The sequence below is a fragment of the Gallus gallus genome, chromosome 20 (genome assembly GCF_016699485.2).
Source record: "Gallus gallus isolate bGalGal1 chromosome 20, bGalGal1.mat.broiler.GRCg7b, whole genome shotgun sequence".
In the NCBI taxonomy this organism is placed as follows: Eukaryota; Metazoa; Chordata; class Aves; order Galliformes; family Phasianidae; genus Gallus; species Gallus gallus.
In genome coordinates this window covers 5863979-5881429 of record NC_052551.1, presented here as the reverse complement: position 1 = coordinate 5881429, position 17451 = coordinate 5863979, and the positions used below count along the sequence as shown (strand labels likewise).

Sequence of the window (17451 nt, the reverse complement as noted above, 5' to 3'; positions counted from 1 at the left end):
AGGTAGATGGAAGCCACAGTGGGGTCAGGGAGCAACTTCAGAGTGGGATAACGTATGGCAGCTCTGCTAAAAACACTGCATAGAGCAAGCAGGATGCTGCAGTCAGAGCAGCCAGGCTGTGTTCCTAGAGGACAACAACGGTGACTGATGAGTGCGGCAGTGCCTTTTGTCTGACAGCTCTCCAGCATCACAGGAAGGTGTGTGATGGACACCATCAGATTGGCTCCAGCAGTGAGTGGTATCTGTGGGTGAAGAGCTGCTGCATGAGCTGCATGCTGCCTTTCTGTACACCTCATACCAGCTCAGTAGGGGAATGCAGCATTAACAGTGTCATGAAACAGTACCGTGAAATAGTGAATCTATTAAAAAAGTGAGGAAAGGTAGAACAAAGTGCATCCTGAGGAGAGATGGGTACGACGAGGACCTACCACTGCATCCCCAGCCCAGGGCTGATCCAGAGAGCAAAGTCCTGGGGCAGGATGCAGTGAGCCCACAGGGAAGAAAAGGAAAGGAAGAAAAGGGTATTTGCCCTTCACAGCTGAGCCAAAGCTGAACAAAATGCCACAGAAGGGAGTGAAAAACTACAGTGACTGCACCCTGTAAAGCCAACTGAGGGCATACCCAAAGGAAAGGGGGAAAGTCTTATTTGTCACAGCAAGGCAGAGCTTGGGGACAGGCTGCTGCTTAGGCAGAAGAGCATGGGGCTGGGCAGGAGGTTTTTTGTCTGCACTGGGACTGTAGCACCCATACTTGGCAATGTGTCTTTGAAGCCCCAGAATGGAATCTCTCAGCAATGGAAATCCTTCACATTTTCGAAATGGGTGTCTGTGCCTGGGATTAATGGCATGGCTCTGCTTCAAATTGCAATGTAATCTAATTGAAAAGTGAGCTTTTCTCCTCATCCTTTCCTCCACTCCACAGGTTAGGTATGATGAGCACTCTTTCTCTGCAATCACAGTTGCTCTTTCTATCTGAAAATACATTTTCTGAGGCTGCAGAGACATCTGGAGCGAGCACAGAGCTGACAGCAGAGTCAGGCTGCTGCTGCATTAACCTGTCTGGGAGGAAACACATCTCACAGCCCGGGATGGATACAGACAGCCCGGCCTGGCCAGCAGAGCTCCCATCATGGGGTGGGTAAGACTTTCCCCAGTGGAGTGACACCAGTTTCTTTGAGATAGGGTGACTGTGAGACAGCTGATGGGAGGAGGTTGAAGACCCCCAGGGAAAGCACTGCTCTGCCCCAGCCCAAGGGAAATGGGGAAAGCATCATCCTGGTCCCATCCTCCTGAGATGACGAAGGAAGACAGGACCCCAGCTGGGCTCCTTCCTCCACCTCCTCCTGTTCCTCCTCTTCCTCTCCTTGGCTCAGCTGTGAACCAGGACCCAACAAGTGTAGGTGAGGAGCACATGCATGAGGGGGTCTGGGGGGATTCTGGGGGTCCCCAGGGCTGAGAAGGAGGTTGCAGGGATTGGGGTTTTCTGGATGCTCCCCGCCCCTCCTAGCAGTGGTTCAGCGAGGGAGGGGGGAGAAGGGGGTTTGCAGGAGAGGTGGGTGGAGAAGAAAGGGGAGGGGGAAACGGTTGGGAAGGAGGGGAGATCACCAGTGCTTGTAGAATCTGTGCAGCACCCATGGAGAATGGTTCAGCCAGCCCCGGAGCCACGCTGGGCAACCAAACATTGGGCAGGATGCCCCGACAGCCCCTGGAGCTCCAGGTGGTCACCATCCTGCTGGTGCTGCTCGTCTGCGGGGTGGGCATAGCAGGCAATGCCATGGTGGTGCTGGTGGTGCTGCGCACCAAGCACATGGTGACCCCCACCAACTGCTACCTGGTGAGCCTGGCTGTGGCCGATCTGCTGGTACTGCTGGTGGCTGGGCTGCCCAACATCTCCGAAGTGGTGGCTTCCTGGGTGTACGGCTACGCCGGCTGCCTCTGCATCACCTACCTGCAGTACCTGGGCATCAACATCTCCGCCTGGTCCATCACCGCCTTCACAGTGGAGCGCTACATTGCAATCTGCCATGCCATCAGGGCACAGCTCCTGTGCACCGTGGCCCGCGCCAAGCGCATCATCTCCTCACTGTGGATCTTCACCTCCGTCTATTGCCTCGTGTGGTTCTTCTTAGTGGACACGTCCCAGGTCACGTTCTCAGATGGGGAACAAGTCAGCTGCGGCTACCGCGTCTCCAGAAGCCTTTACATGCCCATTTATTTCTTGGATTTTGCTGTCTTCTACGTCATCCCGCTGGGTCTTGCAGCCGTCCTCTATGGCCTCATTGCACGCATTCTATACATGAGCCCCCTGCCCGCTGCCCCTCAGCATGCCCTGGGCTCAGCACATCGGGGCGGCTCCCTCCAGCAGTCCTGCCAGGGCAGCAGGGGGACCCTGAGCTCCCGCAAGCAGGTATGGGATTCCGGTGGGCTGCAGGCTCTGTTCCCAGGGGAATGGTGCTTTGGGTGGGGGGAGTGCTCCAATAGCTTACTTCTTTTTATGGGGGAGCCAGGAGGGTCACTTTGCTGGAAAATGGGTTCCCTCTGCCTAGACTGAGCTCTGCAGAGCTGCCTGCATCACTGGGAGTGGCTGAAGTGCAGGGGTTTGGGTGGATAATTAATACTCATTGCCTGCTAGGTCCTGGAATGGGTCAGTATCTGGGCATGGGATTTTGCATGAAGGCTGTCCCATTCATGTTTAAGCTCTGAGTTATGGTCTGTACCAAAGTTAAGGGCTGAAGCTTGGAAACTGGCTGAAGCCTCTGAAGTCACCACTCTCGTTGCCTTTGAGCAAGCAAGATGTTATTTCTAGCCAGCTTGCAGAAGGTTTCAGCCCCTCGTAAAGTCCTAATTTCCCCAGCTTGTTGCTTGACTTGCACGGGGTCTTCCACTGCCCAGGAGAAATGATTCAGTCACAGAAGATGAGCGAGCATCTCAGCAGTGCGTATTTCTTTAAGAACTTATGGGCTGGATGATGGCACTCCAAACCCCTGGAAGCATCCTGTGCTCTTTTCTCTGGCAGTTTTCTTGAGATCTCCGTTACCTCCTGCAATATCCCCGCAGGCAAAACCTCCCCTGGCTGGCTCGCATCTCAGAGCTGGGGTCACAGGAGTAAAGATGTCATAGCGTTTAATGATATCATAATCAATATTCTCATTGTATAGGGAGCTATGTGATGATTTGTGCCATTACCAGCTAATATCCCAAACAAAAGCTCAGCCGTAGCCTCTGAGATGCTGCTATGAGTCAGCTGCTCATCCAGGAGGGAAAGCTCTGTCACAGCCACACTGTAAATCTGTTTGATCCCCATTCCTGCCTTGCAGACAGAGATAAGGGCTGTCTATATGTTTGACTGTAACTATCATAATATTTGGGAGCAATTTGCTTGTGACTCACTGGACTTTGGAAGATTTGGAGAGGTGTTGAACTTACACCCAGTTCAGAGCACGCTTCTGATATCCATGAGCAGTGTTGTGTTGGTTTTGTGATACTGCATTAATAGGCATTGGCAGCATAATAATAATAATAATAATAAAAAGGAGAAACCTGGACCCAGGCTGCTCATAGTCCAGCTGTGAAGCTCAAAAAGCAGCTGGGAAGTTGGTGACCCAACTCTTCCATTTCTGAGCTGTTGTTCCACAGGGCTTCCAGCCGTGCTTTGGGGAATGCTTCCTTCTGCTTTTACACCAGCAGCTCCTCGGGGCAGCCTGAGAAGGGATCCCGGCTGTGCCATCACCTGCATGGTTTGGCTGTTTGTCCGATGGGAGCAGTGCTGCACCCCAGGGATGGCTGCATTACAAACCCTGGTCCAGGGATTCATGTTTTTCCACAAACTACTTTCACAGGTTGGACATGATACGATCACTTCATTTTATGTATAATCATAGGAAATGTATACAGCTGCCCAATAAGTTGCAGGGGCAAAATGAGGACCAGGCTTGAACCAGTTAGTGAGCAGGATAGTGATAGAGCTGGAGGTTGGACTAGACGACCATAGAGCTCTTTTCCATCCTTAATGATTCTATGAGTCTATGAATTGATTCACTGCTGAGGGACGGATCCATGGGAGAAACAAGTTATGTGTGCCCCACAGCCAAGTAAAACCACACGGGTACGTCGATAAGGGCTTGGGGCAGGATGAGCAGCAGTGCAAAGCCGTGTCCTACAGAGCATCTTCCTCGGCTCTGCCTGAGATTGGCCGCTCACAGTGCGGCGGGTGGAGGTGCAGGAGATGCGGTGGGTCGCGGTTCTGCATCCGGCTGCGGGGAGAAAAACAACGCACTGAAGTCAGGGAGGAAGGAGGTCTTATGGGAGCCCTGCAGGGTCAGTGCCGAGCTCCTGAGGCTGCACAGCGACACTGCCAGGAGAAGCTGCGGTGTGTGGGAAGGCACGGGGGGTCGGAGCGGCAGAGCAGGACAGGGCAGAGCTCCGACAGCGGGGATTCGGTCTGGGGCAGGAGCAGCAAACCCTGCCCGACTGTGGCAGAGCTGTTCTGATGGGCAGCTCCCAATTAGGAGCTTCTTGGCTCGTTAATTACCCGCGGCAGCGGTGGGAGGGAAGAGGCGGCGTGCCGGGTGATGGCACCTGTCTGTCACACTGCGGGGAAGTGCTGACAGCCCTTGAAAATGTCACCAGGAGCTGAAGGGTCCTGTCCTGAGCATCCGAAGTGAGGACACGGCGTCGGAAACGGCTCTAATAGGAAACGCTCCAAACCGCAAGGGTGTGAAGGAGGACCGGCCGGGGGGGGTGAGGAGGGGGGGGGGGGGGAGAGGGGGTGTCCGTCCCCTGCAGGAGCCGAGCTGCAGCCGCCTCCGTGCTCCGGACCGCTAGAGGGATTCCTAACAACCGTGCAGGCATTTGGAGAGACGCAACGGCTGAAAAGCAGATAAATGAGCAGTTCTGTGCAATGCTACGTGGCGTTCAGCCTCAGAAAGGTCTGCAACCAACTCACCTCTCAACCCGAGGACGCGCTGTGCGCTCCCTTTGGCTTTGTCAGCGCTGCGCACAGCTCAGCTCACAATTCACGCTTTTCTCGTGCTCCCGAACAAGGAGTGACAGCAGCCAAGAAGTCAGAGCTGTCTCAGCTTCAAAAGGAGCTCTCTCTGCATGGGATGGGCAAAGCGCAGAGCCTGCCCTCGTCCCCCAGGAGGAGCACTGCTCGGTGTGGGGGGATTTATGTCCTAAGCGAAATCGTTCTTGGCATCACTTAACCAGAGGAGCTGCTTGCGTTTTGCTGTAGAGTTCAGCTTTTATCACATGGTTGTTCAAATCAACTTTGCTCTCTGGATATAAACCACAGATAAAAATGTGACCAACCAACCCATAAGCGCTGAGGCCAGCTTCTGGCACACCTTGTACCAACCCTTCCCCAAAAGGCAGTGAACATGCTGCAGTCTAAGCAGCAGACCGAGCACTCATGGTATCGCTGTGAGATCTCACTCTGGGAAGCATCCTCACATCCCCATTTAACCACATGCAGCAAAACAGCTCTATTTTGGCCTCAGCTTGACAATAGTTCCTTTCTGGTAGGGAAAGTTCTGCTGCCACCACGCACAATTTCTACTCAAAGCATTACAGGAAGGCAACGCTGTTTGTAACTAAGTAAAAAACAAAAACAAAAAACAAAAAACAACAAAACACTCCAAGAAAAGCAGAAAGACTGAGTGTGATCCAAGTGCTCGTTTCCCTTTGGAGGGCTGGAGTCATTGCACAACCCCTTTTTGACATTTGAAACACCACTGTCTCAATATGCGTGCAGCGTTGGTGTTTACTCATACTTTCCGCCTCGGGGACGCACGTATTCTGTGAGCGTTTGCTGGGGGCTGATTGCCACTTACCAAAAAGGGCTGTCGAAATTAACATCATGGGAGTTTCAGTAGAGAAAAAAAACAAAGCTTTTTCCTCAGCATTTTGAGTCAAGCTGAGGGCGATTACTGCTCAGTTCTGCATTCTCAGTACCTACTTGTTCCTAATGCATTGATGAAGTGCTTCCCCACTGCTCCGTAAATTAAATTAACCCACGCTGATGAGCTGAGCAGCTCCCATGTCAGCAAAGTCAGGAAATCATGCAGGACTCCAAGCAGCCTCATCTACTCCCAGTGCTGTACCAGGAGCCCCATCCCTGGGAGGGCACAGCAAACCCGTATGCCCCAGGCAGGTGAGATTTACCCCTGGCACCCCCAGAACTCAGCATCACACTTCTTCACAGCTTCATTTCCTCATTGATTTATCACTATTTTCACTTTTCTTTTTCTTCCCTGCCACAGAAATTCCCATGATTATTTCCAACTCATTTCCAGGCTGATGGCTGCTGGTCCTGAAGAACCACAGAATCACTAAGGTTGGAAAGACTGCTAAGATCATCACACCCAACCCCAGCCTACCCCACCATGCTCACTAACCATGTCCATCACTGTCACATCTCCATGTTTCTTGAGCATCTCCAGGGACAGTGATTCCCCCACCTCCCTGGGCAGCCTGTGCCAGTGCCTTGGATGGAAGGCCCTTGGACGGTAGGTGAAAACCTATCAGTTAAAGGTTTTCCTTATGCAAGACCGCATCACAAACAAAATAGATTCAGAGAGTAGTAGACAGTCCCATGGTTTGTGATTCTGTTTGAAAGAGGTATGAGTGATATTATGAATTACATGTCTGCAGTTCCTCCAGGTGGGAAGGTTCTGCTGGAGCTTTAGCTTCACCTGGCTCCTTCTCTTCTCCATCTCCCCACTCACCAGGTGACCAAGATGCTGGCTGTCGTGGTGGTCCTCTTCGCCCTTCTGTGGCTGCCGTACCGCACACTGGTGGTGGTGAACTCCTTCGTGGACCCTCCGTACCTCAACATTTGGTTCCTCCTCTTCTGCCGGATGTGCATCTACCTGAACAGTGCCATCAACCCCATCATCTACAGCCTGATGTCGCAGAGATTCAGAGCTGCCTTCAGGAAGCTCTGCAGGTGCGGATGGAAGAGCACGGAGGTGCCCACACCACGCAGCGTCCCGGTGCTCTATAGCAGAGCAAAGGATGGCTCTCAGGGCAGCTCCGAGCACGGCACCCACCAGGATGACCTGAATGGTCCCCCTGCACCTGTGAGAAGCAGGGCTGCCATGCACACACCGGGACCCTGACACAATGCAGGCAGCAGGAGCTGTGCGGCTGTGTGCACCACGCTGGGAAAGTGCCAACAGAAATTGCTTGGGCATTGCAACAAGCTTAAGTTAATACCTCTCCAGGGCATTTAACAGAACAGATTCTTGGAGGCAAAATAATTTGCTTTTCCTTAATGCTAATTTATTCTTGCGTGTTGAAGCGTTAGGCGCAGGTCAATGTTCAGCATCTCTAAAGAATCTGTAGTTAAATATAGCAGTGCAACGCCATTCTGTGTTATGTGCAAGTGCAGCTGCTTGTTGAGTCAGGCCAGAGCATGGGAAGGAAATGCAGGAAGAGAAGGGCAGTCAAGGAAAACCTGTCGCCAGAGCAGATTTCCTAGAGGGTGAGCTTCCCCTACCCAAATGTAGGAGGCTTCTGACATGAGCTGCTCCTCCAGGGGTCTGTTGGAATTAGCAGGACAATGTGGCACTTTGTCCTCTCATTCCAGGAAGAGATGAATGCACTCCTCTGGTGTGTTATTTCCTTCCACCAACACCAAAGGGACCACTCTGCCTCTCCAATGGAGACTCGTGCATTACACGTGGCTGAAGCTGGGTGTCATGAACCTCACCCCGTGCTTCTGTGCCATTGCTGTGCCAACCAGCCCAAGGACACTTGCCCCAGGCTCACAAGCGACTCTCTGGACTGGGAGTAAAATGTAAGATCACACAGGAGGCAGATGCCAAGGCTCCTGCCAAGCAAAACAAGAGGCAGCCACCAGTGACCCTGAAGTGACCGCACACCATTCTTCGAGCAGCCAGTTCAGCCTCAGCATCCACCACTGCTTCACAACAAACCAGAGCATTTAATCAGAACTTTACCTCTGCTTTGGAAAAGGTCTGTGTGACATTTCAGAGTGGACACAATCTTAAAAAACCTTTTTTGTGTCTATGGGAAATAACTGCCCTGGGCAAAGAGACCTCATTCCATGCAGGGAAGGGTTCAGGGTCTATTTTGTTTCCATGTGGTGTGGCTTTGCGTGTGTGATTATTGTATTGTGAATTATTAAATCATCTATTCGGGCTCAAAATAACCATAGGATGAGGAAAGGGAGCACTGGTTTTGCTGGTATTGAGGAAACAGTGTTTGTGTGGAAATGGAGGTTTCATATCACATAATTTTGGCTTATTTCTGAATACTGGATCTCGAGGAGCAAAGTTCCTCATTATTCGAAAGGAAGCTCTGCACAGAAATTTCAGAGTTCCTTCGTGAAGAGAAGGGAAATCCCTTTGCTGCAGTGCAAGAAGAGGACGACCCTTAAAGGAACGAGAAGCGAGCAATTTGCTGCTAATGGTCTTCTCTATCGCAGTGATGTCTTCTCCCCTTAGTGCTGTAAATTGCTTGCAAGCACCGTGGGCTCAGAGAGGAGAAGCGGGCTGGGGATGTGTGCTCTGTGCAGAGCAGCAGAAAGGCAGCCCTGTCCTGCAGCCACACGGGGTGAGAATTCAGTGCCTGAGCTGCAGAGCCCTCCTGTGAGCTGAGTTGGGGCACTGCTCGGCAATGGGGCGCAGCCCAGCAATGAAACATCTCTGCAAACTCATTTCTGTCTCCCCGTCACATTTCCAGGCTCTGAAATTTTTGTTCAGCAGATTTGAGGTGCAAGTAAAACTCACTTCTCTTTTCCCCCTTCTGCCGTTATCTGCCCAGGTACGGCATGACACTTTGCTATTTCTTTAAAAGTAATTGGCAGATAAATTCTCCAGATACCACGAGACCTCTAGTAAATGCACCATTCTGCAGATGAGAGCTCCTGGTCCTTCTCCCTGCACATACGCTGACACGCTGGGACAGTCTGAGAGTGTTTTAGGTGGAACAGTGTTCCATGTTTTAGTTGAAGAACAGCATTCAGCTTGCCAAGGAGATGCTGGTGGAGAGGATGGGTAGCTGAAGGCTGCTGGGAAATAAATCATCAGTGGGAAGGAATGACCAGAAATACCTCTGATGCTGGAGGCTCCAACTGATGGCTCCCAGGGGAGCTTTGGCTGGATGGAGGCTGAAGCCTCACCCTGGCCCTCCTCATACAGGGCTGAAGGCCAGGAGGAGATGCTCCTGCTCCCTGCATAGACGGATGGCGGAGTACGACTGTGCTGTCCCCGGGCTGGACAGGTCACTCTCAAAGGACAGCAGGGCTCAGATTGCACCTTTCACCTCCCACCAGTGCTGCCCTTTGGTCACAGGATCAGTGCCTCTGTCCCTATTCTCATGTCAGGCTCCTCTCTCCTCACTCAGCTGGGAGCAGTGCAAGGGACATTACCCAAAAGCAGCAGCCCCTGAGGCAAAGCCCCAAGCACTGTTCCTTCACCCCGGGGAAGGGGCACGCTCATCTTTTCTCCATTACTAATATTTTTGAAGCAATACACCACCGCTCCAGCAGGAGACCCACCTCCCTGATGCCTCCACACATAGCCAAAGATCTGCTCCATTCATCAGCCTGAGATTTATGAGGTGCAAAGGGCTCTGGTTACCCTGCTGTCCCCTCCCTTCTCCCCATGGCTGGGTGAATGAGTTGCTGCTGGCTCCTCTGATATCAGAAGTAGAGAGCCCAGGGGAGAGCAAAGTCCTCATTCCACCAAACTCATCTCCCTAAGTCCTTACCAGAGTAAAGATATTTCATCACGCACCCCTTGCACCCCACAGAAGCAGGAGGGAGACCCTACTGCCTGCAGAGGCTGAGCCTGTCTCATCAGCCCCTCTGCACAGCCCAGCCTTGCTCATGTGAGACACTCCAGAAATAGAAAAGGGATTGAAGGTTTCAGCTATTCTGCATTCCTCCGGCCCCGGTGGCTCTGCCTGGCAGTGGGCTCTGTTCTCCCATCCTTCTCCTAAATCACTCTTGCCCTCACTACCATTTCCCTGTCCCTCATATCTGGCTTTCCCATTACTTTGTCCATTCACTATGAAATTTTAGGGACTAATATGGACGTAAGAGGCCATGACTTCAGATTTACTAGGAGCAAGTGAGTTTTTGCACCAGAAGGGCTGATTGCTGACAGGCGTTGGCATCCATCCATTTGTGGGCTTATGGGGCTGATGCTGCACAGGGTCCTGGGGCACTCCTGCGATTGCCTCCTCTCTGTGCAGTCAGCCACAGTGCAACACTGCTCCTTTCCCCCATTTGTGTCCTGACCACATCCACAAGCCTTTAAGTCAGTGCAGAGGAACTGAGGGCGGCAGGTTAGCAAGAATTACCCCTCTCCAAGCACAGAGGCATGGTGCTGGGGGAGCAGGCAGCAGTGCATGGTCTAGAAGAAATGTGGCAGCAGCCCCAGGGGATGGCAGGCAGCACAGACCTGTCGAAGGCATACCGATGGAGCTCTGATTGTTGCATGAACACAGCCCAGGTGGCTTGGTGCTGACACATGGCTCCCAGAGCAATGCTGTGTTTGGGATGAGGCTTTAACAGCAGCACAACAGCACTGTCTGCAATCGGTTTCCTGCACAGTTCAAGAGAAGAAATGTGAGCTGAGTGGCTGGGGAGGTTTGGGGGAGGAAAAGGCAGATGGGGCTGTCCTCCTCTTGGACCACGATGAGACCTAGTAACAGATGGTGGTATTTCATTTGTGGGAAAAACAAGGAAGGAAGCACTGTTAGTGCTGCAGTGCCCTATTTCAGTATTTTCTGAAGCCGGGAAAGGAGTTAGAAGGACCTGGGGAAACACCATACAGAAGGGAAACCCCACAGCTGGCACACAGACTCTGCCAACCAGTTTCTGGTTGGTGATGTTCTGTTTTCTTCCCTTGCTGGTAATCCTGGGGGCGCTCAGCACCACCAGCACTGTGTACTTTGTGCAGAGGCCAGGGCAGCCCTGAGTTCCCAGAGAGCCCAGATCCTGCAGTCACTGACAGTGTGAGGCATCCCAGGTTGGAGCCTGGCTCACCTCCTCCTCCACGTCTGGGGCTCTGACGGATCAGCCTTCCCCTCCGAGCTGAGCCATCCTCTAGAGAAAACACAGCCAACAGGTTATTTATGAGACAAGGTCTGAATTAGCACGTGCCTGTCATCCAGTGCAAGGCACTCGCAAAGATAAACATGGATACAGTGAGCAGATAACTGTTTATTATTGCACGTATTCCAGCAGAACAACCGACAAAACTCCAGACAGCAGTACATGGATTGTAGTACACAGCTTGCAAAATCTGTGATGAAGGTATTTTTGTGTGAAGAGTGAAACATATCTGCATCTTCGTAAGACCTGAAAAGTATAACACAATATCCTATTCAGTTTTGAAAGCATGCAAATTGAGGTAAATCTGTTATTTTGCATCTAAGAAAACGAAATCCCTAAGGGGCTATATGTCTGTGTATATATATATCCATATCTCAGTGCAATACGGATATATTTGTACGTCACATAAAAGCAAAACTACCTACTGTTCTCAGAATGTTAATAAGGAGGAAAGCACATTACAGTGTGCACATCACATGCATAAAAAACAGGGGCACGAGCAGGGGGGTAATCTCAACATTGTTGAAAAAAGACCCTTCTTTGTGCTTGGTGATAAATAAAAGCCCCTCAGGTCTCTCAACGGAAATTGTCTCGGTAGCTAATAAAAGCAGCTGACGTATTGAGAGGATGAACAAGGATAAAATGCCAAAGGCAGCAGAGCCTGGGGTTTGCAATACATTTATATTTCAGAAAAGAAAAAAAAAAAAAAAAAAAAAGGAAGAAAGAAAGAAGCAAATTGCTACTAAACTATGCTCTGTGGAAGTGTAGATGGTGCTGCACAGCTTTCTCAGGACTGGTACAGCCACATAGCTTTTAGGAAGGGATCACATTCACTTCTCCCACAGTGAACACCATGTACTTGCTACTGTGGCAATGTTCCTGAGCTGAATAAGGTTAAAAAACAAACTTGGTTCACAAAGAAAAGTACTGAATTATTCTCACTCTCTCATATCATAATTAGAGTACATAAGTTAGGCAGGTTTTGCCCTGTGTCTCCAGTCAGTGTAAACTCCTGCCTGTCTGCCATTCACCTCTGAAAGCCTTTCAGACTGACCTTTGGAGCAGACTGGCCATCTGTTTTTCCCCTCGACCATCGCTTCCACGTTCTTTCCAGTCTCTCAGGTTTTCCCACCCAGTCCTGTGCTGTGAGACTTCAGAATACACAGAGGTGCACAACCGACTATAAATAACATTTCCGATTAACTTAAAAATAGATACAAAATACATATTGCTCTTAAAAGAAGGAAGAAACATGTCCAAGCACTCAGCCTCACACTAAACTGTAACTTCATCTGTGCCGACTTTCTAAGCTCACACTGCTAAGGATCAGAGCAGATCACAGTGGCAACATCTCCTTCCAAAGGTCACTTCTCTATTGCAGCCTTGGGAAGAATTGCTGCAAACTGTCCAGGCCTCTAAGCCTGGCACACAGAACAACAGCTCTATTGCCCCTCTGTGCTCTACCGTTGCTGAAAGGCTGGCTGCTGCATAGTTTTGAGCGCAATGCCCAAACACACTGGAGTCACTCGGGTCTCTGCACCTTTCTCCTTTCAGGAATAACCTCACCTCTCCCACAACAGCCACCCTGCACGCTCTGCTGGGAAAGGCTGTCCGCTTTGTTTCGGTGAAAAAGCAGCACTGGAGCCCCCTCACAGCTCAGCACTACGAGGAGGAGGAGGAGGAACCTGTGGGTATACAGGGGTATTGTTCAGTAAGTACCTCCTTTCAATTGTAACTCGCACCATTTTCATAGGGAAAAAAGAAAAAAAAAGGGGTAAAGGGGCAAATTCAGCACATTGATTTCCTTTCCCGTTACAGAGGGAAGTCACCCGCTGCAAGATGCTTTCACACAGAGCATTGCTGGCGGCACGAGAGAGCTTGGATGGTGCCCAGCCCTGAAATGGGCACTGTCTGCACCCGCAGCACCCCTGGGCACACCAGCAGCCTCACACCAGCCAGCCCCTCACACCCCACCCCGCAGCCCCGACCATGGCTTGTCGGCAGGCACGGACAGGGCTCCGGTCACACTTCACCAAGCCCAGTGTCAACATGCTCCCCCTCTCAGTCCTCCGTACATGGAAAACGACTCCATATGATGGGGAAAGGAAAGACTTTTTGCTTGTCCCTTTGAATAACATACGAGCATGGAGGGAGACGCTGTCCAGCCCCAGCCGTGGCACAGCTCTCAGGAGTCATTTTGGTTGTTGCACATTGTTGCGTTTTCAGGCCGTGGATGATACTCTTTGGGAAATCTCCAAGTCAACCAAGAGAATTACAAAACACAGTGCGTGGATGAGACCTTCTCACTCACTTTCCTACAGCTAAAGATAAATTCCTCATCCCTGGCATGACAGGGCAGTTGATGGCTTTGGTGAGAATAATTTAAGGCAACTGCTATTTTATACAAAGAAGAGAAGGAGGTTGAGTTGTAGAAATTCGGCCTTTTTCTTGGTAGATTGCAGAGGCCAGCCACAGCCTGGGAGCAGGGAGACTGAACAGGGGATCTTCAGGTACTTTTTCTTAAGGTTCATGTTTGCAGTGCAACCTTGGGATCTCAAGTCCTTCTCATAGGTGTTTCCAGGTGACTGAGATTAAATCCCCACCAAGGTCCATGGTCTCAGTGAGCAGCAACGCCTGTCCCAGACACAGATGAACGGGAGAGTTAAGGGGGAGCAAAATAGGCAGTCGACACATAACCATTGCTGTTTGCATAGCTTTCATCTCTGCAGGCTGAGTGGCAACTAATACACCAATGAAAGCAGTGCCCAGCAGTTTCATCCCCAAAAAAGAAAGCCTAATACACCCACTGAAGCGAGAGGAGCACCTTGCACTTTGCTCATGTGAGGCCCGAGGGTCAGGCTCAGCCCTGATGTTGTTTTAGCAATAGTTGAGCCCAAGGTGACAAAAATCTTGTGCAAACTCACAACACATTCCTGTGTCCAGAATCCCCACAGCCACAAGAAACCCCACAGGATTTTATTCCACAGAATTCAAATGCAAGCCCACATCCTAACTCAGGTGAAAGACTTGAGCAAGCTCCAGTTTAACTTTAGTCAGATACACACTGCAGCTCACAAGTAATTCAAGTACGTAACAACAGCGGTGGAACTAGCACTGGTGCAAATAGATCTGCAAACTCAGTTTCACATTTTCTTTGTGCTTCTGCCTCTTGCTGGGCTGAGTGCCAAGAAATATTGCAACACACAAGATATCTGGCTTTTAAAGAGCATATTGAAAGTGTTTCTTGCAGCATATTTGCAGGAAACATTTCAATTTAGCATCACACGTTCTCACACTGGAACTCTCATTCTTTGAACCACATCCTTCCAACAGGGAAGGCAAAACTGCACTGCAGGACTGCATTCAATAAAAACAGCTCAATTTTGAGGAAACCAATAAATATCCACTGAAATTACTCCACAGATTTTGGAATAGACAAGCGATAACTGAGAATCTCAACACCTATTGAATAAATGCTCATATATTTCTATCACCAGCTCACTCGTCAATGAACGACTTGTGTTGGCAGTAAAATTGGTCAGCTATAAAATGTCCACAGCGAGGTCTACAAATTGAGGACAAAATCTCATCGCCTTTCTTACCTTGTCCGAGGGGGACCTCATGTCAAAAAATGTACAAATAGGATGGCCAGACCAATGTTCAGTAAGATGACCATGCAGATCACAATTGTGTTAGGTCCCTGGAAGAAAAAACAATGACAGAGTATTATGCACCATAGGTCTAAGTGAGGAGACCTGATAGAGCTGCCTTGATTCTGCTGTTCAAATGTATGAAAATCACCCATTCCAATGAACGTGCATCCAGCCTGAATTTCAAACCAGTTGAATATCTATCACTACTCTACTATTTCTCCCCTGCAAATGCCTTAAAGGAGATCCTGGCCACGTGCACAGAACAAGCCAAGCCCATTTCAACCTGTTCCTCTGAACTCCTTTCTCCTTCCAAACACATAATCTGTGTTTGTAAAGCCGCCACTTTCAGGATGAACAGATCCATCTGTATGCTCTTATCTCAAACTAAAATATTTCCAAGCGGTGCTTTTTCTAAAGTCACAGTGGAATTGTTCCTGTCAAAAGGACCATGAGAAGAAGCAGGCTAACAAAATGCAAGGCGTTACAGCTGCATTTGCTCACAGCAAAATGAATCTCGGGGAACAGTCTTTTAAACCCAAGAAATCAATTGGTGATTTGATAACATGGATCAGCTCGTAAGCTGCACCTACAGAGGCAAAGTAATGGATAAAAATAACACATCCTTCATGTTCCTCCAAACTTTCCAAACCCATGCAAAGGGATGGGAAAGGGGGAAGAATGTAGGAAAAAAAAATCATAAAATGTCTGTTTCCTTCCAATTTTGAAATTCCAGACTTACTTTCACTGGACCCACCATGGAGGCCCTCACAGCCAGTGGCATGGGAAGGACAGGAGGAAATGACCTTCTGTGCCCCCCACAGATCTCGGGGGACAAAGCAGTGTGGGAAACATCTCCAAAGGTGTTTGTGAGGTTGCCAAGGCCCAGGGCTGACCCCCAGCATTTTGGTCTGCATGAAGCTTGGGCTTGGAGAGCAGGCTTCCAAACCAAATGCTGGTCCCAAATCATGTTTGAAGCCCATGCTGAGCAAAAGCTGGCAGGTGAAAATGGAGAATCTTCTCCAAAAGGCTGTGGGGGCCCAAAAAGAGCCCCTAGACGCCTGTCTGTGCCCACTGCTGCCCTGAGACTCCAGGCCCTTTTGGGGAGAGAATCAAGAGGGGAAAAACAAGGCTGAAGGAAAAGCAGTTCCTACAATGGAAAAGGAACCAAGTTGCTGCTGCAGAGCTGTCCCAGGAGCACCCCTTCCACATCCCCCAATCCGCCATCACCACATCACCTCATCACCCTCCTCTGCGTCCTGCGCTGCTGCCACCGCCACCGCCGGGGCCGGGCTCCGCTTGGCCCCCGCCTTGTGCTCCGTCCGGCCTGGCGCCCGGCCCTCAGTCTTTCTGTCAGCAGCAGGCTCGCTCCTGCTCACTGCCTTGTGCTCGGGGCTGGGCCGCTGCCTGGGCTGCTTCAGCTCCTTGGGATGTGGCTGCTCCGCCTTGGCCTCTGCCTGGGGCGCGTGCCTCTCCGCGGGCTCCTGTGTGGGCACCGGGGTGCCCCCGCGCCGCTGAGGCTCTCTCTGGGGCTCCGGGGATGGCGGCCCACGCTCAGAGTGCGGCTCCTCCTCATAGTCCGCAGTGGGGGAGACCGGGGAGGTCCTGACGGCGTAGCTGTGGTAGCCCTTGTAGTGCTCGACGTCGGGCTCACGCGCCATGCGCTGCAGCGGCCTGATCTCCATCTGCTCGGCCGGCCGCACTGCGCCCCGCGAGGCCGGACGGCCTTCGCCATCGGAGGCCCCACCGCCACCCGCCCCAGCCCAACTGCTGGGCCGCAGGGCTCCGTCCTGCTGAGGCTTGGCCCGCTTGGCCTCCGGAGGGGTGGCGGCGGGACTGGGGGCTGGGCTGCGTCGGCGGGGGGCCTCGTCCTGCTCGTGCAGCTGGGGGCTCTCAGGGGGTGTTGGGGGTGGCGGGGCACCTTTGGGCTGAGGGGGTGTCGCTTCCTCCATGTTGACGGCGTGCTCTGCGTTCTCCATGATCTCCTGCAGCAGCCTCCGCTTCTGGTACTCGGGGCCTGCAGAGAGAGAGGGGTGGTGGGAGAGGGTCTGGGGGAGGCAGCAGGGCTAGGGCATGCTCAGCAAGGGCCTGGCTCCGTGCTCCACGTGCCAGCACCCCATCTGAGAACAAAACACACCAGCCCAAACCCAGGGCTTGCAGCACCTTGCTGTCACCTCCCCCTGAGAAACAACCCTGGCTGTCTCAGGACATGTTTTTTTAGCTGCAAACTCACCCTGTGCTTTTCCCCTTTTAGGCTAGAACAAGCTCCCGAGAGAATGAAGTGAGGCTGCATTTTCCACTGCCTGCCCCAAACCAGAGCCTGTTTCCAGAAGGTATTTCCTACAGACACAGATCCCTGCCTCACACTGCCCTGTAGGGAGGAGAAGGCCAGGAGCTCCACATGAGACTAAAGGAAAAGTAAAAACCTGCACCCCAGCTTTTTGTGGCTTGGAGTCACACAGAAGGATTATCCTGAACCTAAAGGGATCAAGCTCTCATCCAACCTTTTTGCTTTTCTTTTTCTTTTCTTCTTCTTCTTCTTTTTTTTTTTCCTGGCTGGAAAGCTCTTCACTGTGGCTTCTTTGGTGTCTAACAGAGTGCAACCCAACAATTACATGGGGAGGCGCCCCGCCTCCTCAAGGAAGGGAGGTATCCCCAGGTGATCCATCTTCCGTTGTGCTCTATGGCAAAAACACATTTCTTATGCACAGACTGG

At 51.3% G+C, this 17451-nt stretch overlaps 2 protein-coding genes across 4 annotated transcripts in view; one reads left to right on the top strand and one right to left on the bottom strand.

The window, feature by feature from the left end:
• The first annotated feature begins 8 nt into the window (after positions 1–8).
• LOC428144 (thyrotropin-releasing hormone receptor-like) lies at positions 9–8167 on the top strand. Its single transcript, XM_004947049.5, has 2 exons — positions 9–2406; positions 6728–8167. Exons 1-2 carry the CDS (start codon positions 1633–1635, stop codon positions 7115–7117), a joined length of 1164 nt encoding a protein of 387 aa, XP_004947106.2. The 5' UTR covers positions 9–1632; the 3' UTR covers positions 7118–8167.
• Positions 8168–11173: 3006 nt separating this feature from the next.
• LOC107054877 (junctophilin-2) overlaps positions 11174–17451 on the bottom strand; it is a 38733-nt gene continuing 32455 nt past the window's right edge. For 2 of the 3 annotated variants that reach the window (XM_040650896.2, XM_025142406.3), the window contains exons 4-6: positions 15974–16752; positions 14688–14785; positions 11174–13719 (exon numbers count right to left, since the gene is read on the bottom strand). In XM_040650896.2, coding sequence (XP_040506830.1) covers positions 14705–14785; positions 15974–16752 — 860 coding nt within the window. In that variant the 3' untranslated portion in view covers positions 11174–13719; positions 14688–14704. The remainder of the gene's footprint in view (positions 13720–14687; positions 14786–15973; positions 16753–17451) is intronic. The other variant, XR_005841260.2, reaches the window with a different exon arrangement.